The 26457-nt window shown below is 49.3% G+C and overlaps 3 protein-coding genes across 5 annotated transcripts in view; 1 reads left to right on the top strand and 2 right to left on the bottom strand.

Annotated features, from left to right (window-relative positions):
• Positions 1-161: 161 nt before the first annotated feature.
• On the bottom strand, positions 162-2176 carry LOC122380450 (farnesoate epoxidase-like). The gene is made up of 2 exons (XM_043363607.1): positions 1985-2176; positions 162-1595 (listed from the first exon to the last, which is right to left on the bottom strand). Exons 1-2 carry the CDS (start codon positions 2165-2167, stop codon positions 366-368), a joined length of 1413 nt encoding a protein of 470 aa, XP_043219542.1. The 5' UTR covers positions 2168-2176; the 3' UTR covers positions 162-365.
• Positions 2177-5198: 3022 nt separating this feature from the next.
• On the top strand, positions 5199-20869 carry LOC122380452 (vascular endothelial growth factor D-like). Of its 2 annotated transcripts, XM_043363610.1 has the most exons (9): positions 5243-5592; positions 5919-6018; positions 7198-7245; positions 7908-7934; positions 14088-14278; positions 17028-17141; positions 17518-17699; positions 18645-18781; positions 19783-20869. In XM_043363610.1, exons 1-9 carry the CDS (start codon positions 5437-5439, stop codon positions 19875-19877), a joined length of 1050 nt encoding a protein of 349 aa, XP_043219545.1. In that variant the 5' UTR covers positions 5243-5436; the 3' UTR covers positions 19878-20869. The 2 variants fall into 2 exon arrangements, with proteins under 2 accessions (XP_043219544.1, XP_043219545.1); XM_043363609.1 differs by lacking the exon at positions 18645-18781 and having other exon boundaries at positions 5199-5592.
• Positions 20870-21075: 206 nt separating this feature from the next.
• The window catches only part of LOC122380451 (SET and MYND domain-containing protein 4-like), a 40134-nt gene continuing 34752 nt past the window's right edge, over positions 21076-26457 (bottom strand). Inside the window, exons 14-15 of one of the 2 annotated variants that reach the window (XR_006256335.1) lie at positions 22457-22571; positions 21076-21918 (exon numbers count right to left, since the gene is read on the bottom strand). The gene's annotated coding sequence lies outside the window, so the exon portion shown is untranslated. The remainder of the gene's footprint in view (positions 21919-22456; positions 22572-26457) is intronic. The other variant, XM_043363608.1, reaches the window with a different exon arrangement.

Genomic DNA, 26457 nt, shown 5'->3' on the forward strand with positions numbered 1-26457 from the left:
ATGTTGCTTCTAATAAGTGCTTATCAGTACCGTAATTTTTAGGCGAAGATCTGCTAGGTTGGATTGACCTTCGAAACATCATAAATTGTATTTCAAGGCAAGATAAGCGCTTTTCCTGAATTCAAGAATTATTTATTATATACAAGCTGATGATGGTTTAAAAGATCATGGTGTATTCATCGTGAAAGCCCGTCACCGTTGAACAAATAACTTTGCAACCTTTCAACACTGATCTGACTGGTTCGGAGCTCGCGTACTGTGCCGCATAATCCTCACATCTAGCGATCTAGTGGTAAGAAAAGAGCATTCTGCCGTGGGTAGACATCAGATGAGTCTTCTGACTCGACGCCCAAGGGTCCCAATCCTCAGCTCCTGCGTTCCACGGTGACCGCGATATCCGGCGGCTTCAGTACCAGGCTCAGCTGATCTCCATTCGTCTCCCACCGCCCCACATCCACACACTCCAGTCTGAACCGCTGCAGAATCCCGGCCGTGAACAGGAACAGCACCTGTCGCGCGTGCGTCTCTCCGATACAGCGCCGGAGACCCATCCCGAAGGCGGCCATCCTCCCCCTCAGCCGCGGCCCGTCCGGTCCCAGGAACCTCTCCGGTCGAAACTGGTCCGGGTCGCCCCAGAAGGACCGCTCGTGCATCACGCTGCGGAAGTCGAAGATGACCCGACAGTTGGCCGGTACGTGGTGACCACCCAGCCAAGCAGAGCCGAATGTCGTCGAGTGCTGGATCACAGGAAGGACCGGGTTCATCCGCATCGTCTCCTCGATGAAGGCGTCGACGTAGGGTAGCGTCTGCATGTCGTCAATGGATGGGGCGCGATCCCGACCGATCACGTCCTCGACCTCAGCGGCGGCTCGCTCCTGCGCGTCAGGGTGCTGGACCAGCATCATCACCACCCACTCCATCACCGTGCTGGCCGTGTCCATACCGGCGACGAACAGGTCGCGCACCAGAACCCTGAGGTTGTCGTTAGAGAAGGCGTGAGGCGGTACGGAGTCGCGCTGTCTTCGTAAAAACGCTTCAACCAGGTCACTGGGCGGCCCGTGATGTTTAGCGTCGTCCAAAGCAGCCTTGTGGCGTTCGATTTGCGGGTCAAACAGGTGTACCAACTCGAGGATGCTCTGTCGGAGCTCGAGGAAGCCGGAGGCCCGCGGCGCCACGAGTCTCAGCCAGGGGAACAGCTCCAGGTGCAGGTAGGACGGACTGAAGGCGGCCGTGTTCCTGTCGACGAGGTACAGCGCGCGCTGCAGTCGGCCGTCCGCCGGCATCTTCTCCCCGAGTACTAGCTGCAGCAGCGAGTTGGCTGCCGGGGCCGTGAACAGGTAGCGCACGCGGACTCCTCCCCCGCCGCCTGCCGCCGCCGACAGCCGCGCCAGTACCTCTCCCAGCTCGGAGTTGATGTTGTCCGAGCGCCGGCTGCGCCCGAAACCCTGCTCCTGCAGGGCACGGACGGTGAAGCGGCGCATCTGACCCCAGTTGTCGCCGTCCGAGAAGATGAGCCCGAGCCGCCGGTGGAGCGCCGCCTCCCGAAACATGAGTGGCTGGCCCACGCCCGAGAAGGCGCGGCTAGACGTCGCCTCCTGTCAGGGGGCGGGGGGTGGGGGATGTGGTGTTAGAACGGTGCTCTGGTATATTGGAAGCCCAGCAGGCTCTACTGATCAGGTTTGATACACTTCTGAGATTTGATCCCCGTATTGAGCATCCTTATACTAGTATCTATACATGTACATTCTTCGATCCTACTCTCGCCTCGCGTGTAATGATAGGCAGCGGACGAAATTTACAATCCTTTTCGCTTGCGATACATCTCTAATGAGTTGCTGTTCCACACCTCGTTTTCGTTCTTTGCTGACATTTCCTATGCGAGTTTATGACTAAGCTGAGGACCCAGGGGTTATGTTAACAAAACATTTTTGCAAAGCTCCGTTGGTCGGAAACGTTGATTTGCTATCCCGGGTGTAAAGCTCACCTTGACCAAATCATATCCACGAACAACCAGTACCGGCTGGTCCATGAAGAGCTTGAAGAAGATGAGGTTGCCGTACTTGGTGCCCAAGGTCTCGAACTCCTTGTGAAGGAGCTTGTTGATGAGCTTACCCTGGCCATAGTACCCCAGAAATGGAAAGCTGAACGGACCTGCGAAATCAGCCATGGAAACGTTTCAAATGTGGACGACCATTCACCATACCCGCTTGTACCTCATGAATTTATGTTTTTACGGATAGAAGAGTATGTGGCAAGACTGCGTAGGTTTCAAATGACGATCTCTCGTTGGCTCATTGAGCACAGAGGTAAAGGGATGTTAATTTGATGAGCGCAAGCGTTTCGTAACATTTATTGTAACTGCGGAATTAGCAGATCTTACCGGGTGCATAATTTTTCCTGCTCTCCAGAAATATTCTCACTACCACTGCGACACCCAGAACGGCAGCCAGGACCACCAGCAGGTGCAGCATGGCCGGTTTTATACAGCGCCAGCGGGCTGTGTGTTGAGTCCGACCTCGCCAAGTCACCGTCACTAGGGAGCGTGCGTCGAACCGGGATCGGGAACGGCACCGACCACCGACCACCGACGGCACCGGCCTCTGAGCCTCTACTGACTGCAGGTGTTGATCGCTGCAGGACACACCGGGACACCGCCCACACTGAGGTGTCCCCCTCCTGACCCACAGGTCACGGCCAGGTCACAGGTGAACGCCGACGCCGGTAGCGCTCAAAATAGAGCTAAATTGGTGGTCATAGACTGTGATTCGGATGTCGGGAATGTTTTTCGCGGGGTTAAACTAGACGATACCGCAAGACGGAGAACATAATAAGTAGGTAACGGTAGGTATGTATACGCATAAATGATATCAGTGGATTACTCGGTTTCCGACGATTCAGATTCCGTCTTTTATTTCGCTTTGCATTTTATTTTCGTGCCTTCAATTACATCACAGCACCCATACCTATATCTAGATAGGCATGACACTTATGAGTCATGTACACATGAGAGTAGCTTTTTTCGTGCGCCTTATAAAACAAAAGCGAGCTGTAGCACACGAGTATAGCCCTGCCCCCACACTCTGTAACTCACTTAGTTCATTGACCTTATTGCCGTATGGCGTCATTCGCGTAAAAGCCCTCGGCTTTGTCACAATTCCAGCTCCACAACTAGCTTAATCCGTCCCAATTGGTCTAATACGGCCGGCACATGAGGACTGCGCTGACGCAGGGTAATATGCGGTGACGTACCCCTGGGTGCGTCAGGAGATGGAGCAATGTATTAATGCGCTCTCTGAAATAAAGTCGCCACTCGGAAGGAAACGCTTATAAGCATAAAGGTCGCCATTGTCCCATCATCTTGGTTTTCTTCTCGACTGGGAAAGTCGTAGATCAGTGGTTTGAACTTTGAAGAAAAACCAAATTATTACCTGGGATAAAAGTTCGCATAAAACGAGTTATCCACGGTTGGTGGGTCGAGCTATTTATAGTGCATCGAATCACTCTGCATACCTACATCCTCTGCCTACCTAACGATGATCATATCATAGCCCTGTCCCACAATAGAGCAATTCGCAATGAAGTAACGACAATATTATGAAGGTGCAAAGCAAGATTCATGATATTCGCTATAAGCCGAATAGTTATCTGCAAAGCGGCCTTTCCTCCCTAAGAACAAAACAGGTTTGTTGGGTAAAACAGTACAAATAACGAGGCTGCGCCGTAAAACCGCATTCTCGTCCGTTCGACCGGTTCAGCAAGTTCGTATCTAACCCATAATCAAAGATAATCGTTCGGTGCCGTGGCATAATCACCATTGTGCAAACACCCGACCTGAGCATCGTACTGCGGTTCCCCACTGATCTATGACAGACTCCCATTTCAACCCTCATTAGTCAAGAGCCGAATGTGATGTACGCATATACAAGTGAGTCACATAGCAAACGGATGTTTTAACAGCAATTCCGCAAAAGGGCGTCTCTAGAAATATAATTCTGCGAACAGTGTCTGAACTTGTTGAATCATAAAACGGGTTTGTTTGGTCGCAAACGGGAGACGCAAAACCAGTCCCAATTATTTACACAACCGGTGAATTTCAAACAGGCCCCGACCAACAAAATTATGCTACATACGAAAACGGGATGTTCTGCAAAGTAAACAGGTTCCTCTGGCCCCCATTTCTCAGAGATAACATCGATCAACCCGTTACCTCACAGCTACCACAAGGTGTTCGAACACACATCCGAACCCGTTCTCCACTCGCCCACATTCCCGAAAAGAACATCCCCCGAACCCGCAACCGTACCGCAGTCGTATAACCGTACTGATGCAACACCGCGGCGGGCCGCGGTCGGTCGACTTCCCGTGCTATCGGGAGAGCTCTTCCCGCGTGCCGCTTCCGGCCCAGTTGCGTTCACCGTAACTCGATTGGTCACCGTCTTCCGGGTGCTGCCAGTCTACTTCGTCGGAACGTGGAATGGTTCACATCAGGCATGTCAGACGGCGGCCGCGCGTACGCGCACGGAACGCGGATTTTCCTGCACTTGATCGCGCTTATTGGTTTATGCAGCCGCACTTTGCTGAGTCGGTGTGAGTCTGAGTCGCGTCCGACTGCCCCTCGGCTTTGTATTACGGCACGTCCAAGCTGCACGCTGCAATGACGCCGTCACCCCGGTGTCGGCTGCTGTCACGTCACCGGCCGGGCGTCACGTCAGCTCACTTCATGGTGTATTGGGGTAATATGGGGGGACCGGGCGGGCACGTCCGAGGGGAGGGGCCGATGCACGGACGGGTGGGTCTTTGTAGACACGTGTAGATACATGTTGCACGTGTCACACGTGTCGGAAAGGAAAACGTGCCGTTGCAGTGAATCGCGCCGTAAAAGCGGATGGTTTTAGCTGTCTTGATCCTCCCTATCCCCGCCCCCGCCGCCGCCCCCGCCCGAGGCCCTTGTCTACATCCTGACTCAATGCGTCCGGAAACGAGTGTCATTGCTCTGAGAGGGTTCGTCATCGCCGGCTCTGTCCCGGCCTTCGGCCGACCTGCCGGCAGCGGCTCGGTTGGGATGGCCGAAACCCGAGCAGCGCGGCGTGGCGCCCTGACTCCACCCGCCGTTCGGAGAAATGCCAGGGGGCACTGCGTCGTGCTCTGCATTTCGTCACGACCACTGTAAACACAGACCCCGCACCGCCGCGAGCTGAGAGCCTGGAGCGAGCCCCCCCCCTCCCCGACCGGACCCCGTCCCCCCTCTCACTCGGACCAAAAGTCTGCACGCCGGCGCCGGCGGCTCAGTGATCGCTGGCAAGTCGTGACCGCAGTGGAGGCGAGAGCGAGAGGCTCGGATCTGGGACTGAGATAGACAGGCTGATCGAGACGCGAGGTAGATATAGGCGAGAGGCGAGGTAGATTTGGATCTACTCAGAGCGGCAGACAGTCGATATGAGACCGGCGATGGTGCGCTCGACGGTGTTGGTGCTGGTGATTGGTGCCGTCTGTGGTGACCCCCGTACCAGGTACGGGTCCTCCACCTGGCAGCCGTCACAATCCATCAACTACCCGGGGGATGAGTTCGACAGATCCAACAGGCTCGAGGGGGTGAGTACAAGCTCTTATTCATTGACAAAAATATAATACGTATGTTGTATCAGACAACTCAAGTGAGGCTTTGCGCGTGTAAGTGCTTCATCTTTAGGATACTAGACCAAACTATTGAACTACGAAAAGAAGAATTTGTAATTAGGCAATTTACTTTCCAACTTAAGTTTAAGTACCGCCTAGCTTCCGTGTAAGTACCTAGTGTCATCTGTCATCTATCGTTCTGTCATTTATCCTGAAACGAATTCATAATACCTTAAATATCATTAACAATACAGTTAAACGTTTGTTTACACGGTTGTTTAATACGTTGCGCGATTTTCCAGCTTCCGATCTACATGGCTGAGGCGTTGAGCAAAGCCAAAAACATCCGCGACTTGGAGCGCTTGGTCGACCAGCCCAGCCGTCTCCGATACGACGTTCAAAGTAAGTAAAACAATCCAGCGTTTGTTTATGCCATCGGTTTATCCCGTATGGTTCAAACTTCAGAGCTTCAGAGCTTAGGCACAAAGCTGTCTACCCATTTTATTGCGCATATTTTAGTTATCTACATAGCTCATATGAGCCTGCAGACTTCCCTCCCTCAGCACATTTCCGTCAGGCTAGACATAAGATTCCGGCGCCTGCCACTCTGTGACGTCTCCCGATGCGTCTGGACCCGGCAAGTGACGTCAAAACTTGTATAAACATTGGAGAGTGGTGTGCGCCGCCAGATCGGACCGCCATTTCCGAATAACTATCGCTTGTGATATTCCATGCGTGTGTTCAAATGATGACTGATGAGCCACAGCTCGATTGCCTCTTTTCTCATTATATGTAGAACTTACTGCTCGTCTCGATTGTTCACCGTCAATTGTGTGGAGTACATAAGTTGTAAAACATATCTAGCCAGTAACCATCCGTAATCTACATGAACGCAATAGCAACACTGGGACTGATGTTCCCGCAGGTGTTATTGAGCCATTCTCCCTCAAAATATTCAAATTAAAAAACTCGGGGCAATTTTAAGTATTTTTCATGCAAGATTTTACGTTTTCTTTCGATTCGAAGAAAACAACATAATATCGTTAACTTTGGACACTGCAGCAGGGCGATTTGGCCCAGTCCCCCTTTCCAACTAAATCTATTAGTGAACTTAATTAGTGAAAAGCAGCAATAAACGTTTCGTAATATAAAGACGTCCTGTAATATAATGCGTATATAGATCAACTGCGAATGATGTTCAGTCCATTTGCAAGAAACCAGTTGACTGGAACGACAAGCTGTGTCGCTCATCACGCAGGTTAAAACTTAACGTTCAAATGACACAACTTCTGCTGTGACCCCACATTCTGCACAGAACAGACGTGCATAATTGCGCAATAAGCGGTATGCCGGTACAGTCTACCATTCCAGTCAACTGACGTCTGAGAGGCTGACGGATGGAACACCATATGACTCCATTGTCCCCTCTATTGAGTCGGCATCAACATCAATACGTCGAGCTCTGCAGAACGGCTCCAATCTGGGCTATACCAGCGAAATTCCAAGGCTCTTGTTTGTTTACTGGGGAATCTCAACTGAGCTTTGACACGGACATTTGACTAAGAATAATCTTCGTTTCAGCCATGGCAAGAAACGCTGACACTGGTGGATTGGCTACTCGCTTTGGTGGTAAGTACGTAAATGATCATTCGCTTATTAACTTTCAGAGCTACGTTAAGTACTTTGCTATTAAGTATTAAGCTATTTTGGTATTACGCTCAAAGCCACGTTACAAATTCATTTATTGTTCATTATTGTTTACATAATTTATTACAGGTATACATATATGTATAATGTACCCACAGAGTTGGTTGTTGAAAAGGTTGCACAGCACGCTGGAGTCTTAATCCATATTGTATTTCTCTAGCTACGTGAATTAAGTCATTATTTAATGACGAAATGTTGGAGCCGCCAATAACGTTAATGCAAAATGCACGTATGCCCTCATTTTTTTTTGTAAACTCAGAAGCTATAAGATGTCGATATAATTTGACGCATTAAGCATCAGCAAATTATGAGTCATTTATCATTATCTTTCTCGATAAGTTTCGGTGTTAGTGTGTGTCCTTGCGTGATGCTTGGATACAGATAGGTACATACAGTGTGAAGTTCGACTTAACTTAGGACGGTGTTTTCCTGCCTTTTCACCACGGTTTTCAGTATAAATCTAGAAATTTCTAAACACGCAGAACATATCAGTTTTGATACTTAAATAGCTGTGTAGGATTAACAGCTATGGCTGTATCCGTTATCATGTTAATTGTTAACTAACAGTTATCTTTCTTTTTCAGGCGGAAATCTGGACACAAAATCGGGAAGTAAGTATCTCATACCAAGCAGATCAATCGACCCAAACGTGCATGGCACATCTGAGTTGACACTATGTGTATCGATATTCCTGAAGCAAAGAAATGGCAGCACATACTATCTATGTAGGTTAATAAAGTAGCATACACAGTAACGTTTAAATGGCGAAAAAACTTATGTCACGACGTCCCTTATAGTTCCTACTTACTCTATGGCTACGGCCTACAGTTGACTCATATTCAGTAGTCAGTACTAACAACATATATACAGACCATGGGACCCTCCGCCTTCCCCTCGGATACTTTGCCGTTCTCCCTTACCCTGCAAGTGGCATGGCTCACATCCACCCATTTCAGAAAGTAGACAGTCCCCAATGGGCTCGCATTAGGTACTATTGGTCTCAAGATAAGGGTCCAGGCGGCCTGTAGGTTTGATGCGGTGAATACCCTCACCCTCGCCACAGCTGGAGTGGGGGTAGGGGAGGGGGTGCGTGCGGCCCGAGTCTGACAGCGGGGTCGCTCGCCACAGTGTGGTGTCCAGCGGTGCAGTCGGAATCAGGCGGAATTATGCCGGCGGCGGTAACCGGTCGAAGGGCCTGGCTCAGTCGCGTCTCGAGACGATTTACCGAGCAGGGTGTCAGCGATAGATGGGAGGGGGTGTGGTCAGGGCGCTGTTTGATCACCAAATCAGCATGCTGTCAGTTTGCTGGCGTTTCTCATCTTCTCATTGGTCATTGATGAACCACACGTGGTGTGTGCGATTGACCAATGAGAGACTAAGAGACGCCTGTAACTGGCTTCCATATATTGGAAAACCGACAGCAAGCGGAAAAAAAAACGACAGTGCATGGGGCGCACTAGCTTTAAAGCTCACTCCGCAAAAGCATAGCTTTCCATGGTTGAGGTTGACGGGTGTTACCTACCCCAGAATTCTTGCGCTTGCTCTCAACTCTCAACAATAGTACTACTGACTTGATTCAAGCCGATTCTCTGGTGACACCAACGACCAATTACATTTTCAATTCTCGTCGAGTCACTGACCTTTGACGTCATAAAAGACTTCACTCGGTCCTAAAATATTGCGGCTTGGCAACTCCGTCATTGCTAGGTCCACTTCTGCAGATAAATAAAATTCACATGATTTCATATTCTTCCGAGACCTTGCAACTTTTCTGTTTCGTAATTTTCTATAAAGTTCACGTAAATCTAGGTCAATGACGTGACCTCACCATCGTAATTCAACAAGGAACAAGGGACATTAAAATTTATTTTGATGACAAAAAATGATTTAAGACTATCGTTTGCACATGGAGTCTTGCTCGTATCGCTTCACTCCGTTCAAGATAGATGCTCAACTTTTGCGTTTTGAGCCATGTGCAACGTCATAAACGACATTACATAGATATTGGAGCTTTTTTTGTCATTAACTACTGTTCCAACTGAAATACAGGGAACGGTATTTACTGAAATACATATATTAAACCTCAAGTAGTTAATTAGAACAAATCTTTTAAACGTCTCGCCTAACGTCTCGACGTTCAAAAGATTTTTTCCACCTACGAGCGGTTTAATAATTTTATCCCGTACCGCCGATATCTTTCGGATGCTTAATGGTAAAGAATTCATTTTATATAAAAATACGACATTTCAGACTAGACGAAATGTCTACTAGACGTTTACAGGGGCGGATCCAGAAAATCTCCAAGGGAGGGGCCATTAGAAACCAGGAGGCCCCCATAATCCCACCTGTTGGAGGCCCCATCTTCCCACTTGTTGGCCCCCCCAAAAAAACTGCGTCTATTGAGCTTATCTAGCTGTTCAGGCAACATCTCAACATGAATAGCCACTTTATTTTCAGGAGGCCCCCTTTTCAGCTTTTTAACTTTTTATTTTATTTTTGAAAAAAATCGGCCAAGGGGGGGCCATGGCCCCCATGGCCCCCCCCGCGCCTGGACGTTTAACAGTTTCTTAATCTCTAGACGTTTAACAAATCAGTTACACGACATCTGATAATTTTCTCTCACGTAAAGCAATTGTAAACGCTGTCTACGGTGCGGGATAACCGCATTTAAACATCCACGCGCTATCCTCTAAATTACAGGGTGATCAATAAGGGATGACATAAAGTCAGTCCTGCCAGAGGCATAAGACATAATGCAAAAGCAGCTCACTCCAGCAAAAGCTGGAATGATAAATCTTAGACATTTTACATCGCACAAACAGAAATCAGTTGTGTCGCTCGAAGAAAACTTGCTTCTCCGTGCGGCAGACCTCGGCCAAGACCTTCGCTCCGTGCACATCCTTGTATGGAATCAACTTTTGTGGATTCTTCGGCGAAGGAGCCTGTATTCTTCTTGCGGGTGCTTGCTGTAGCGCGAGCCACTTTTCGTCACTCAATATCACCCTTTCGAACCATTCTTCCGATTCACTGAGCCGTGAGCCAAAAGGTGCACGCTTCCAGCCTCGACACCATGCTGTCAGGGTAGATGACGGTCATTAGGATCGGGCGATAATGTTTCCAGTTTAGTTTCTTCTTGTGGATGATTGTCCATCTTAGAGATGTCAAATCGAATACCAACTTTTTGGCATACCGATACCAAACCGATACCAACTTGGTATTGGCGTTTCGAACACATTTGGTATTTTGTTGGTAGGTATTGTGAGTCCTCGCTAATGTAAAAGAGACTGTGACTTTGGTAAAAAGTTGGCATTTCCCTGATATTCCGAAGTCGGTTCGGTTTTGATATTTTCCCACGGTTCCTGTTGGTATTTGGTTTGGTATCGGTATCACGACTTTCTGTAATTGACATCACTAGTCCATATATTAAAAATACATTCCCAGGGTTTCTTAATCCATCGCGAGCGTGAATACTGGACAGATTATTAAAGAATTGCCAGACTCTCATCTCCTTCGAGCAACTGAACAAGATCCCAGCACCCCTGGTCACTCTACAGTCTGGATTTTTCCTGCTTGGACTTCACCGTTTAACCTCAAGCAACTCAATTTGCGGAGCGAACTCAAGAGTCCAAGACCCTTGATGAACTGAACGCTGCCGTGTGTCGTCGAAGGCCTCGTCTGCACGATGGCCGGCGATCATTTGGGCCTCCAGCGGGGGCTTACTATTCGCTAATGAACACCCTGCACCTGTGCACGTGACCTGACCTCAGAGGTCACATGTTGCTCTGACACTTTTAACTTGATTGTGAATCGCTGGGTGTTGTTTTTTGTTTGCAAGGCTTTTAGCTTAAGTATGGGTGAAACGGCGGCGGGGGTCAAGCACCCCCCCCACTCCAGACCCCTCCCGGTATTCAGAAGGCCGATAGGTCCAACGAGGAATAACGGATACAACGACAAAGAGACACGTGCACTCTTGAAATATGTTTGTTCCGTGTGGATTTGATTTTTGAGAACGTTTCCTTGTCTTGTCTATAAGCTGAAATCGCCAATCAGCCTTATGCATTACCTAGCTGCATCGCTTCGAGTCCCATCGGTGGGAATGGCTTCTATACTCTACACTATTAGTGCTTTCTTGGAATGATATCACGTTCGATAGAAGTATAAAGCGAACACATAGCGAACGGGGCGAGAGTAACACTTAACATATTGTTTACTGGTTAACCCTACCGAAGCTTTAACAATGCAGTTATTGAAATGAACTGTTCAACAGTTGTTCAGCGCAATAAATGAAATGATATGAAACAACTTAGGAAATTAAAAGTTATGAAGGTTGAAATATGCAACCGTTAAGATAATGATATAAATAGTGATTAGTGACGTTGTCGGCGGTTTGCCGATCATGACAACATTGATTGCTACGTCCTAAACAAACTGCCACGTCTTGCAGTCGAACGTGAAACTGCAATGAACGATGTGTGAGCTACATGGTCCGGCATAAGTTTTATCCTCTAAAAAAATGTTCTCTCTAAGTTGCTACATAGGGGACAGCCATTCTCTTTAGCGCTCAGTTTATTTCCCACGAACAGGGATTTACATACGAACGCAAATTTGCATGCTGGTAACTAGGTTGTGCAGTAAATACGGCTGGATTTAATATCATGCCCGTTTGAGCTGTAACGACAAGGCGCCGAGGCTGGCCGCCGGCTTCTGTTTGTCCAGGTCCTGCTGGACGATAGCCTGCAGTTCGTCGATCAGGATGAGGTCCGAATGGCAGCCGGCTAGCATCTCTTTCCTTCAGAAGTCTGACACGTTCAATTCGCACCACCGCTAGCCCTTGGCAGAGCGATGAGCTGGCGCGCCGTCCTGATTGAAAATGCATGTCAACATGTCATTGACCATGCGTTGGCTTAGTATTGGGCCGAAGGTAGGTAATGAGCCTCGGAGAGCTCTTCCAATAGCGTCTCACGGTCCTGTTTGGAGATGTGATAGCGCTTCAGCGCGAGCCGCTTGGCCAATTTTGTCGATAACTACTGGCCCCTCTTCCCGGCCGCCTTTTTCAATGCGATTTATGTAACGTTTGAAATGGTAGGCGCACGCTGGCAAACTGGAACGATCAGCAACACTGCCAGCAACCGTATGCTTATCCCACCAACACCGGGCTGTGCAGGCAGTTCGTCCATAATTAAGACTTGCAAACAAAAACAACAGGCAGATGTCCCAACCAATCAGCTATGACACGCTGTGTCATTTCGGCCTGGAGCATGCCGACTGTCTGGTTCAGCTCCCTTGATAAATGCTCCCTTGGATGCTCCCTTTATGTAGCGATGCAGCCGTTCAGGTGGACAATATCTGTGAAGCTGGCCGTAGCTCGGTGATCCGTGACCCGAGGTCCGTTCGTCACCTCATGTTCTGCGGCCAGGACCGTGCAATGCAGGAGTGCAGCCGGGGAGGGGGGTCGGATGGACCCCCCCCCATGGTTTTTCGCGAATAATTCGCGTAAAAAGCGGCCGATCGCGACGAAACTTTCAGTACCCTCGCATTGATCAATTCTACACCTACCCTGAAAATTTCATGACCCTGACCCCAATGACCTTTGACCTGTGACCTCTTTCCCGAGACCATGTTTGGCCGGAATCGCGATTCCGCGTATGTCGGCTCGCATTAGCCGCGCGTTTGCAAGCTTTTCGTAGTTTCAAACGCTCAAACATGTGATTTGATGTTGCTCCCATACATTAGGGTGGGTGTTAAGGTCACCTGGAGGTCAGGTCAGGTCATTGATCTTTGGTGACCTCGGTTCACTTTTCGAGTTTTACATGTTTCTAGGCTAGTTTTTGGAGCTGAATTCGAGTTTAGCAACCATTTGAACATTAACGAAGTAGTTTTGGTGACTTCGTAACATGTTACGAAGCTGTCAGAGGCGGTTGACACGTACTACGAATACCCGTCACGACGCCTACTGGCTGACCTGACCTGACCTGACACGACCTGGTCTAAATGCTTAGACATCATCTGTGATCAAAACTAACACGATATTCATGATCAGAACCCCGAAAAATCCCTTAGCAGCCACACTTTACGACTTTCTAACAGGTCCCGATTTTCCCGACTTTGTGTCATTGACCTGACCTGGAAGGTCAACCAATGACCTAGCTCTAGGACCTTAAAATTGGGTATCATCGGCTTCCTCTCGTCACGGGCAACACGCTCGTTTTTTTTCCGCGAAGCTCTAGCTCGATCAGGGGCCAAACGGCAAGGAGTGTCCAACCGACCCCCCCCCCTTACACATTAGAAGCTGGCAAACGCCGCACACATGCGAGGGTAAAAATGGCGAGCGGCCCTCCCGCCGGAATGGTGAGCGTCCTTCTCTGTCAAACGCGGCGCTAGTTTCCGCCTAAGCTCCGCTGGCCCGCCCAACTGCTATGTCATGCGGCACAGTCTACAAGTACAGGTGACCGGTCGCGAGATCGGAGCTCCGTAGCACCGAGCGAGTGTGGCGGAGGTGGGGGGATTCACCGCATCAAACCTACAGGTCGCCTGGACCCTTATCTTGAGACCAATAGTACGTCTCTTCCACCGGCTACAGCTAAACACTTCATATACAGCCCATTCATTCCCTTCCATTTATCTTGTGACATGCTCTGTCCTAAGAGAGCCGCATGCCGTTCCCGTTCCCTCCAAACCCCGTAACCCCCTCCGTCTGCTACAAACCCCCGTAACTCCCTCCGTTCCGTACAGACCCCAGTAACCCCATCTGCGTTCCCCCACAGACCGTAACGGCCAAATGGCGGTGGCGGCCGTCTGCAAGCCGGAGCTCACCACTGTCCCTATCGCCGAGGAGAACAAGAAGAGCAACACCATCTACTGGCCGTCGTGCACGCGCGTCGAGCGCTGCGGCGGCTGCTGCTCGCACGAGCTGCTCTCCTGCAAGCCCACCGCCACCAAGACCATCCACGTGCAGGTGAGGTGGCGCCAGAGAACGGGGTGACCTTATGTGTTTTGATGCATTGTTTTCGCATTTGATGGAATTGGTTCATGATTAAGACTAAAACGTTTGTATTGGCTGCAAGTCAAAAAATGATGAATGCATCGATGCATTTTTAGCAATGCCTGCATCCTCGACATGGCAGCGAAACTTCATGAATATTTATTGAATAATCATGTGGTTCCCCTTAAAGTCAATTTACCTTGTCAGAAGTACCTTTATACAATCCTTGAGATTCAGTTCCATATTCTAGCCACGTGCCATTGAAATGTTCAGCACAATATGAGATGCTGCAGGCGTAGGAGGCATAAATTAGTGGAAAACAACGTTTACTGACACCTGTAGGCACTCAAACATTACCGATTTAGGTTAGGTGACTACATTTAAGAGAGGATTTTACGGCAGATCTAAATGCCCATTGAGAGAAACTGCCGAAAGGCGCATCAAAACCAAAACCATCAGGTCGACTGACTTGTTTTACATTGTTGATCAAGCAGATTGCAATAAAGTATGGCCACTCAATGCATTTACATGCGTTCATTTTGTTTTTCCTGCCCAGCAAATTAAATAGAAGTTGAAGCGCTCGATCGCAATCACGCCATCTCGCAGCGAAAGCCTTCTCACAAATGCGCTGCAATTTGAAAACATTGCGTAATGCTCTGTGGAAGCAAATTGGGCACATTCCAGTACAGACGCTAGGAGAAAATAGAGGAAAACATTGCACTTGTTCTGTCAGGGTTAGTACATCGGAAGCGGCTCTTCACTTGGAGGCTGCACCATAATTGACGGTTTATGGCCAATATATGGCCTTGGTTTTATTAAGCGATAATTTTTGCGTTACAAATTTAACCCTCGCATGTGTGCGGCGTTTGCCAGCTTCTAATGTGTAGGGGGGGGGGGGGGGTCGGTTGGACCCCCCCCCCTTGCCGTTTGGCCCCTGATCGAGCTAGAGCTTCGCGGAAAAAACGAGCGTGTTGCCCGTGACGAGAGGAAGCCGATGATACCCAATTTTAAGGTCCTAGGTCATTGGGTGACCTTCCAGGTCAGGTCAATGACCCAAAGTCGGGAAAATCGGGACCTGTTAGAAAGTCGTAAAGTGTGGCTGCTAAGGGGTTTTTCGGGGTGCTGATCACGAATATCGTGTTAGTTTTGACCACAGATGATGTCTTTAAGCATTTAGACCAGGTCGGGTCAGGTCAGGTCAGGTCAACCAGTAGGCATCGTGACGGGTATTCGTAGTACGTGTCAACCGCCTCTGACAGCTTCGTAACATGTTACGAAGGCACCAAAACTACTTCGTAAATGTTCAAATGGTTGCTAAATTCGAATTCAGCTCCAAAAACTAGCCTAGAAACATGTACAGCTCGAAAAAGTGAACCGAGGTCACCCGAGGTCACCAAAGGTCAATGACCTGACCTGACCTTCAGGTGACCTTGACACCCACCTTAATGCATGGAAGCAACATCAAATCACATGTTTGAACGTTTGAAACCACGAAAGGCTTGCAAACGCGCGGCTAATGCGAGCCGACATACGCAGAATCGCGATTCCGGCCAAACATGGTCTCGGAAAAGAGGTCACAGGTCAAAGGTCATTTGGTTCAGGGTCATGAAATTTTCAGGGTAGGTGTAAAATTGATCAATGTGAGGGTACTGAAAGTTTCGTCGCGATCGGCCGCTTTTTACGCGAGTTATTCGCGAAAAACCATGGGGGGGGTCCATCCGACCCCCCCCCCCCCTACACATGCGAGGGTTAACATCTTCCATGAAAGACTGTTTGCTGAAATGCGACCTGCTTTAGTTCTAGGAATGCCGGGATGTGGCCTAAACCCGTAATGCTTACTCATTTTATTGAACGAGAGGCAGGGCAGACCTGACAGTAGGCTTGCAAAAGTTGACAATTTTCGGACCCGTCAGATTTCATAAGAAGATACTTCTTATCCATCTTGAGACTTGAATCATGCCTGCATTATTCAGCCCCAAAAGAATTTGCAGATTGCCGGTGGAGATGAGCAATGCACCCGCTCGCTCAGACGTAGTCGAGCGGGGCCGTTGAATCAGGCGATTTTGTGCAGGGCCCTGCCCGTCCAGTCCCGTGTGAGAACGTTTCCTGTTCTCACGCTGCAGTCATGGCGGTGGGAGAGAGCTGCAGCGGGGCCAGAGTCCCGCCTGGGAGTGGACGCGGATTAGGCCCGGCTGCTCTCAGGGACGGCGTGACCCGGGGATTTCACTGATTGGTCGGTCTGATGCAGTCCAGACCTATAACCCGGGACACCCGGCTCCATTGTTTGGATCAAACCGCTCAACCGCAGCAAGCTGCAAATCTGGTCCCGTTTTTTTAGCAGCAGTTTTGGAAAATTTCGCTATGAGGCCCGTGGAGAAGTATCTCTCGTCTGGTATTGGTCTCAGATCGACTGTCAACTTCTGCAAGGGTGCAGCCAATGACCGTGTCAAATAACACAACCGCTCAGAATCAGACCGATCTGACCTCTTGACCCATCCTAATTCTGATCGATGTGATCTGAGCTATCCCAATAAGACAAACTAATCCAACCACAAAACCACACTATCTTCGAGGCCAGCCGCACTGAGACCGTTTCACGGCCTAGCCGAACCGCGCGCTCCGCGACTGACCCGAGACCGCTCGGCACTACTGACCGGACGGCTCGGCACTACTGACCGAGACCCTTCGGCACTACTGACCGAGCTCCACGTATGCCTTTCAGGTGGTGAGCATGGGGTACCAGGACGGCTCCAGCCGAATGGGTTACACGGACACCATCATGGTACCCCTGGAGATCCACACGGCCTGCGAGTGCGGCTGCAAGCTGACCGCCAACGTAAGTCGGCGCGCATAACCGGTTCACCAGGAGCGTCTGCGACCAGACCGCAGTGTATGATTAAGTGTCGATTTTTAAATAGTTTGTTCCCACGTTGTGAGAGAATGAGTGGAACGTCTCAGGGTTGTAGCAGATGACAGTACTACAGTGCAGCGTGACACATCCATGTGGTATGCGCTGATTCCTTTGGTGGTTGTGAAATGAAGTTAACTCCCACGAATCCCTATTATTTAATTAGGAAGAAAGTTTTCGAACCAAGGTGTTTGACAATCTTTCTAGATATTTTGTAAAAAATATCATAAATAAACTTCGCTTGTAGTAACATACAGTCCCAAATGTCGCAGTGCGACTCTGAACCCCTCCCCCTTTCCCACAGGACTGCAACCAGTTCCAGGAGTACGTCGAGAGCGAGTGTCGCTGCAAGTGCGTCAACAAGGACGACTACGTCAAGTGCTCGCAGAACAGCCAGAAACTCTGGGAGCCCAGCACATGCCAGTGCAAGTGCAAGCAGCAGCGAGAGTGCAGCACCGGGCACTACTTCGATCTCAACACCTGCTCGTAAGTCCAGCGGCGAGGCGATTATCTGTGTCGGATTTATCATAAACCAGTTTCACAATCATAACATTTTTTCAAACAAGTTTGTCGGCCTTCGTATGCTCAAAAATTAAAATTAATACTTGGCTAGATGTCGTCTTTGGTTGGATCCAGTATTTGTTTTAGCCATGGTCAGCACCCACGGATATGCAGAGGCCAAAGTAATGATAATCTGCTGGCCAATAGCAGACAACTACAAGGCTCAACCTGATTCAAAAGCAGCAGCCACTGTCCCTGGCTAGCACCCAGGGGTCAGAAGATCTGATCGAGCCCCTGCAGGGCACGCATCAGTCCTTTGGAGAGGCGACTCTTGCCGTCACGGCTTAAGTGTTGGTTAGGATCCTATAGAGATCTGCTGAAGTGCACTTGGCAATGGCATTACCGATCACCGAAGTTCATTCTACATCTCGACTCTGAAAGCAATATTTGTTCTTTTCTTACCAAATAATCGAATCCAGGCAAAGGACACACTGATTTTAAACTCACTACATTTTGCCATCTGGTTCAGTCAAATCACTGTACCTACAGTACTGCACATCGTCAAAGTTTTTGCGGAATGAAGTGACACACGACCCTACAGCTCAACCAAGGTCACAGATCATAGTTTATAGCGGATTTTTACTTTAGGGCTCATGATCACCGGTTGCTGACATACATTATCATCACTCAGGATCATTATCCTTCGCATTTCACTGGTATATCCCTTGTTTCCGTTGGACCTAGGTGTGGAACATTCCAAATCTCAGCGTGACATTTGAGGAGTAACTCGCCGGAAAGCACGACTAAGCGCCATGTCATGCACTGTGCACATTGCACAGAGTTGCCGACTGTGGGATTAGTGACTCTTTGCTGCTATGGGATTAGCCATGAGCGCCGGCGTTTGACTCGGTCCACCCCTGTGGCCGCCAGATGCACCGCACTGCCCTCGCGAGAAGCCCGACCCTTCGACCAGGGCACCCGTTTCTTCTCGTCCTTCCATAACTTCTACAGCAGCGACCGCACGCCCATTAGCGATGTCCAGGAGGCCAGACACGCCAGGCCGACAGGTAACCCACAAGAACACGCGGGACTAAATTGCATGGAGGGTTTTTTTTTCATACGCATCCCAAACCGGTCTGATATCACATGCACTAACCTTTGGGAATTCAATTAACATATGACATTTCAGAAACAAAATCTAACCGAGCATGCATTATCACAGCGATAGTCGATGACACCGAACTACTAAATATCATAGCAGAAAGATTAACAGTAGCTGCCTACCAAATACCACCATCGTAAAACTCATGCATGATATGATGGTTCGAATATGCACTCACATGTGACGACAAAGCATAAATAACCTAAAATACCTCAACTAACCCCAAACATACGTAGGTAGTTCGAAAACGGTTGCGCAAAGTTCTTCCCAAATGAATGTTGTCCGCATGCCTTCTTACTAATCCTGAACTGAACTTACTGACGCATGAATAATTCTTGCATCGTATCATATCGTATTTGTAGTGCAACGTTTGATTTTTCGGCTACTAGTCGTTTATTGTTTTCGTTTCGAATTTTCGACCTTCGCATCGAGGCCGTTGTCAAGAAACATCATTGTCATGTTTCTTGACAACGGCCTCGATGGTCGAAAATTCGAGCCTCGATGGTCGAAAATTCGGAACGAAAACAAACGACGTAGCCGAAAAAACGTATACGTTGAACTACAATGTCTAGTCGTAAAGGCTTCAAATCAGATATCGTATTTGCATCTTCTACTATTGGCTCATCAGATATCTATCGTGGCGATCTTTTCCCAAAAGCATGATTCTAGACATTCTAATAGCTTGAAAAGTTATGGCTAACATACAGACATGCAAACAAGGGAGAAATGTGTATTTAGGAGTCTCAAAATATCAGCACAAATGTCATATCCAGCCGCATGGGCATGGGTGACCTCACTGGTCATCAGACTGGCTATAGATTAATGTCAAACGTTCTGTTTAAATTCCCAAGACCCATCAGCGTCTGCCTCCCGGTGAGCCCATCTGACGAGCGTTGTCCCTTTCAGTTGCCCAAACCTCTCGGCCGACCGTGCGCGTGCGCGGGCCCCAGCGCAGCAGCCGGTACGACCAGCGGGCGCGAAGAGGGCAACAGCTCGGCTGAGCCGGCCCGCGCAGACCTACCCCAGACGGCGCCACGGCTGGGGCGACTTTGTCGAGACCGTCTACGCCGAGGAGCTGCCGCTGCGGCGCTTCTTTGACGCGGTGTACCCGGAGGAACGGGAGGACGACGGAGAGGAACGGGAGGACGAGGAGGAGGACAGGGACGAGTGGGACGACGACGACGACAGGCTGGATTGGCAGGGACGCTCCGGGAGGCGGTATTGAACTTCAGTGATACTTGAAACGATATGTGGCGTGTGGCCTGATGTCATGTGACTATGGTGTCTGTCAATTGTAAGGTAGCCTGCGGTCACGTGACTTTGACGCCGGGTGATTGTGATGCTGCTGAAAGTACCTTGTGTAGCGCCAGGTGGCAGAGTGTCTGCTTATTTGCCAAGCCTGACGATATAGAGTGTCTGGAACACCGTCGAGGACATGCCGTGTGCGTCAAGTGTCGCCAGCTAGTGGCGGACGTTGAACTGCCGTCGGGGTCGAGATAGTTGACCCAGAGGAGACGCAGTTGATCTGTGTGTACCGTGTACAAGGACGGTTAGTCGTTCATAGAGGGTCCTTAGACACTGGATTCTCTAGCAAGCAGTGCGCCCGGCGAAGTGCCAGGCGCACTCGGCGGGAACCACCTGGGTTCCACTGAATCCACCAGGGTGGCTAGATGGTAGGCTTTTCGTGTGATGAAAAAAAAAACAGACCGAATGGGTCCCTCACAAGCGTTCGTAATATTGGTCCGCTGCAAGAGGATGAAGCAATTCCCGAAAGCTAATAAATAAACAGTTATCAGTTAATGAAACAGATCTTAGCAAATATGATCATTTCCCGTTTATTCTCGGCAAAGATCCGGATACGGAGCCTTTGCGATTTAGCTTTGTTGTATGCATGTACTCGTAATGCTTATGTGATGTTGAAAGTTTCTGAAAACGAGGGTTTGCATGATAGTTTATTTGGTAAAGATGTGATGTAAATATATGTACAGACGACTTTGACAGCTTACAAAAAAAAAAAACAGGCAATAGTCCAAAAACTGTAGCCCGCACAAATCATTCTACTCAACTCCGTCATGCTTTCCATTATTTGGCATAATTAATGACGATTATTACGAGAAATTGCAGCAATTCGAAGCACTTTGTCTCTGCCTTTTCTGTGCCTGTGACCGCGCCATCAAGATCTCGCATAGACAAAAGGGGTCAAAATGGATCGTGTATTGACACGTATTTCAGATGGCCCAGCACTTTCTCATGACAGGATGAAAATCAGTCATCAAGGCCAAAGAGTGGTAACAAAAGATAAGCAGAACCTTAACAATTACATTCATCTTTGACATCAAATATGAAAAACTCGAGCACACTTTGCAGCTCGGTGTCATGACCTGTTACTCGATTCGAAAACAACGCAAACATGTTGACATACAAATACAATCCTTGAGTGAAAGAAACATCGTCTCGAGACACACCTTTACACACCAAAAAAAAAAAAAAAAAACGGCTCCCAAACTTATGCACTGAAAACAGCTGTTTAGTGCAAAAAAAATGTGTGCATATAAGAGGAAAAATTACACAAGTCAACTAATCAAAACGGCACGTATGAACACTATAATGTAAAGTCCAGCCTTTGGCAATGTCGTCGCAGCGACATCTATGAAGCTCACCGCATCTAAATCGACTAACAGTCTCGGTATGAGAGAATGCTCGAACAACACATACCGAAACTAAATTGAACAAACAACAGGACCAGAAGAAAGGCTTGTAATTAGTCACCTCTTGACGAAAATAGCCACACCCTGTATCCATGAAGGCTAAATCCACAAACTCGTCAGTAAGACTTTTCGACACATGTGGGGGGTCAGTAAGACTTTTCGACACATGTAGGGGGCATTGATGAAAGTTTCCACCAATGTCACACGCTGTGTATTTGCCGTTGATTCCCAGAAAAAGCACTCGAATGGGCCGATTGGATCTCATGTGCCGAGCTCAGGAGCTCCCGGATGGTTTTGATCTCCTGGGCCATGAGTACGGGACTCCGAGACCCACCTGCGGACAGAAAAAGGTGGTTACGTCAGAGAAACACTTCGTGCACAAAAGACAGAGTGACAGAACGAAAAAACTGGGCAGTGATCCTGACCGGACGTAACGAGAACATTTACAGAAACAAAGTCCAGCGGAACCACACGCATTTATAGATGAGCACGTAAAACACAATTTGGGACCATGCTGTGGTGACTCATTATAATTCACAATTACGTTTAGCGATATCTATGAAGCTCAATTATGAAAATTCATTATGTCGATCACACCCTACACCGTATTCCGGTAAAAATGAATGACCGTCTTATCGGCCGCCGCCGATAAGACCCGTTGAGGGCTCCAGCCGCGACCACGGCGGCACTGAGCCGGGGGACGGACGCGCGCAAACAGGACGGGCGGGCAATAGCATGGGGAGCTCAGTCGGGGAGCGGCCGCGACCGCGAGAGGAGAGGAGATCACACCCTACACCGTATTCCGGTAAAAATGAATAATCAAAGTCACAACAAAACAGCCTAGTAACCGTGTCGCTCAGTATCACACCTACCTTGAAAGCCTCCCCTGCGCTGGACGTTGCGCTGGTCTCCAGCGCAGCAGGCCGTGGCGGGATTAGTGAGACCGAGTGGTGTCACTCCCCCTCGTCTGGTGACCTGACTGGACGGCTGGTGGAGTGTCAGCTACCCGCGGACATGGCCTGCTTGCACGGACAGTCTGGTGGTAATGACAGACGAGCGAAGAGTGGGAGGATGGCTACGTGGGCAATTACAAGGCACGGAACTGTGTGCGACTTCTGACAGAATGTGCCGTAGGAGTGCGAGCGTCCAATAAACCTTTCTGTTGCCAGCTGTCTGCTGGGTGGCTGCTACCGTCAGTGTTCGGTGGTACGATGGTTATTATGTGTTGACTGTTGAGGGGGTACTACAGTTCGGATGCAGAGCCAACAGTGTGCGTGACCCCGTCCGGGTCGGGGGAGCAATGATTGTGGGCTGCGCGCCGGTGAGGCGACCCGACACAGGTCGTGAGGGAAGACCGGCGAAAGAGGTGAACCAGTCCGCCAGGTCGCTTCCACGAGGGATGATTTAGCAAATGACCTTTCATCACGAGGTCATGCAATCGGCCGAGCGATGGCACATACCAAGCAAGGCGTAGTGACACCAACGCTCTTGCCTCCTGCTGTATCAGCTGAGCGCTGACATTTTTTCACACCCCAAAATCATATCGTTTCATACGTAAACTTCTCATATAGCGATCAATCTGCTGGGACGTCTAAACCAAGAAAGCAGCTGGGTCACAGCCCGCCGAACAGCTGCCCCTATTGAGCGGCTGACGCCGCAGAGATCAAAGGTCCGCCGACAGGAGTACAAATACGGCCGTTCGGTGCCGGGGCAGCCGCCGCCGACAGACCCGGCGCGCCTCGGAAACACCTGTATCCGATGCCGAGCCAGTCCCAGACCCTCTGGCACTAGACATCCTGCCTGAAAGGTTCGAGCGGACACCGGAGAGAAGAGCCGATGCCGAGGGAGGGGGACGTCGCGTCTGGTGCAGCCAAGGACCGACCCCAGCGGATATCGACTGTGAAAACGTCACGTCCGGCAAGGTAACAGCTAAGAGGAGACACACCGGGGGACGACAGGCGCGTTTCCGCCCCGGATACACCTGCTAGATGCCGATTTGGTCACAAGAACCGACCTCCGCTCCGGTACCGGTAATTTGTATCACGAAAGAATAAAACCGGGCCACAGAGGAGGAGAGGGATAAAACACCCGGGGAGCCTCTGCCAGACTGGACCAGAGTGCCCTCTCTTCTCTGTCTGCCAGTGCAACCACCATCAAGAGCCAGCAAGAATCTCCATCTCCGACCAGATAATCTCAAGTGAGTTGTCAGAGCTGACAGCTGCCAGTGCCCGTCTAACTCAGCTCTGAAAGCTGCTCGTCTAACTCCCCACCATGCCCACCACGGACACATTCTCTCCCCTCTGCTATTTCTAACGGCCGTCTACCCTCAAACCTCGCTCTGCCGTCCCATAGCGTCAGTCCTGCCACCATTAGAGGGTAGGGAAAGCGCGGCCAGTAGCGGATAGGGACAGCTGTTGCGTAGGGTGAGGGTAATGGTTCGACGGCGTTCGTATTTCACGCCGTCGCGCCAGAGTGCGGCAATGGCCCATTTCGCTTGTACCGGCGCTGGTGGGACTATGTCAGACCATTTGCGCTCATTGGTGCCGCCGTGGCAGCGGAGTGGGTATTGGGATAGAATAATGGGAGGGTCAGGAATGACTAGGGACAGCTGAGAACAGAGGGTCAGAGTAATGGTTTTACTGCGTCCGTATCCCGCCTCGCTAGCGAGTGGCGCGGGCTCAGTTTACAATTTCGTATAGGAGCGGGGACCATGTGTGGGTTATTTGCACTTCTTGTACGCGATCGCGGTGGATGATGGGGCGTGGGAGGAGAACCGGGTCAAGTGACAGGGCTGACCGGGGGACAGGGCCCCCGGTCCCTGTCCGTCGGGCCAGCGCCGGCAGCGAACGAACCCTCTTTGACCATGTGTCACTCGATGCGGCGCGGTGCTGTCACTAAATTAAGCTAGCGTTAAGGTTATCGTAGGCTCTGCACAGTAACATGAAGGATGTTACTGCGACACACAATATTTGACATAGACCAAATTACAAATAACAAACGCATTTATTTAATAAATATTTTCCTTGAGAAATACGCTATTGTTATCGCTTAGATTCCAGTTATCTTCACCATTAGGGCGCCATTTTCCTTCCCGGACCAGGCTTGGGTCGCGTTTGCTGTTGGTGTTAAATTTATGAATTCTTCTGGATATTTTACCGATTTTGCCGCGTACGACGTCTTAAAGCGAGGTCGTTTGTTTTTGCATCAGTGTTTTGTACTCGAGATGGCTTAGGCAGCCGTCCGGTGGTGCGAGGACCCACCAAAGTGGGATGTCCTTCCTATAAAAAGTATTGATGCTGTCGAAGATGCGTCAGTGTCGGTCGGAGACACGGCTACGGCCAAGTATGGGAGAGGCTGGTTTCTTAGTTGTTGTTTAGTTGTTCTTAGTTTCTTAGTTATCTTAGTTGTTGTTAATTTACTTTAATTTCACTCAAGACGGTGCGCCCGCACACACTTCGAATGTTTCACAAAAGTGGTGCAAGGAACATTTCCAAGGATTCTGGGACAAGAACATGTGGCCTCCCTCGAGCCCAGACATTAACCCAATGGATTTTTCTATTTGGTCCATTTTGGAGAGCGATGTCTCAAAGATCTCACACAGCATTGTCACTGCCCTGAAGCAAGCCCTTGCCACCGCTTGGTCAAATGTTGACCAAGAAACGGTGCGGCGCTCATGCCTATCAGTCACATCACGACTGAAGGCCCTGGTCAGGGCAAAGGCCGGACACATCGAAAAGTAATCGTGTTGAGCGACCGAGGAAGGATGGCAGAATGTGTGGTCGTGGCCATTTTTCTATACCTTTATTTGTTTGCGAATAAATTGAAAGAAACGATGGGTAAATCTTTATGGCGCACCCTGTAGAGGAAGCTTGTTATGTGCTGACCAATTATACTAATATCTATGGATTGGCTCTAAGCAGGGTGCAAGGAGAAAATGGAGACAGCAGTTGACAGCATCGACGCAGACCTTGAGTCTGAAAAAGAGAACGAAGAGACCTGGCATGAGGAAGAAGAAAAGAGCTAATGTGATTAGCTCAGATGAAGAGAACCAGCAGCCGAGCACATCAGCGAGTTGTCGAAAGGGGGAAGTTACTTGCTACTCCTAGGGCGTGATGTTAAAAAGTACCCTTACATGAGTTAGGAGCTGTTTCTGTCAGGAGCTGTCTATGTCCTTTCACTCACCATTATTCATATGGACATCAACCATGCCAGAAATACTTTCTGGGAGAAACTATTTGCACATGGTGTGCCCGTGCTGCTATTCCCTTGCATTACGATTGGCCATCATTCTCCAATAGGCTCAAAACACTAATTCTGTCATGCCTCACAGTGAGAGGCTCCTTTGACGTTAGTTTCAGTGTCGACAAATATGACAAATATACATCTTTTTCCCTTCTACTTTTCCCCTTTTCCCTTCTACATTACGTTTGTTTGTTTGTTTATTGGGGCTTTAGGGCGCGCCGACTGCGAAGGTCATTTTGCGCCCATAACGTCACTCTGGGTTTAAGTGAGAACCGAGGTTGACTAGCTAGCAATCTCGAGCGCGATTCACCAGTTAAGAATTTGACCAGTACTGTGCTGAACGGTCGGTCAGGTCTGGGCAAGATCGACGGTCACCATGACGGAGCCATAAGCGCTTGGCTGGTCGGCTAGTCCCAGTCTTAAAATCAACAAAACTTTATTTCGAATGTTCGTCTCATCGACTGCCGGCCTATCAAATTAGCCTATGGTGACGTCAATTAAATCAGCATCACGGTATCAACTGCCATTGATGAATACTCACTTCTCGAGATATATTGACAATTAACGTAAGATTGCCGCTGGTTGTTAAAATTAAGTGCGGTATCATTCGAGTGCTGATCATAAAATGTCT

This window comes from Amphibalanus amphitrite, unplaced genomic scaffold, assembly GCF_019059575.1.
Source record: "Amphibalanus amphitrite isolate SeventyFive unplaced genomic scaffold, NRLGWU_Aamphi_draft 000098F_arrow, whole genome shotgun sequence".
Classification (NCBI taxonomy): Eukaryota; Metazoa; Arthropoda; class Thecostraca; order Balanomorpha; family Balanidae; genus Amphibalanus; species Amphibalanus amphitrite.

Coding starts and splice junctions, on each gene's coding strand:
- LOC122380450 (XM_043363607.1), bottom strand. CDS start 2,167: ATGGCTGATTTCGCAGGTCCGTTCAGCTTTCCATTTCTGGGGTACTAT. Junction 1,596..1,984: donor GTGGATATGATTTGGTCAAG/GTGAGCTTTACA, acceptor GCCCCCTGACAG/GAGGCGACGTCTAGCCGCGC.
- LOC122380452 (XM_043363609.1), top strand. CDS start 5,437: ATGAGACCGGCGATGGTGCGCTCGACGGTGTTGGTGCTGGTGATTGGT. Junction 17,142..17,517: donor GCTGCAAGCTGACCGCCAAC/GTAAGTCGGCGC, acceptor CCTTTCCCACAG/GACTGCAACCAGTTCCAGGA. Junction 17,700..19,782: donor TTCGATCTCAACACCTGCTC/GTAAGTCCAGCG, acceptor TGTCCCTTTCAG/TTGCCCAAACCTCTCGGCCG.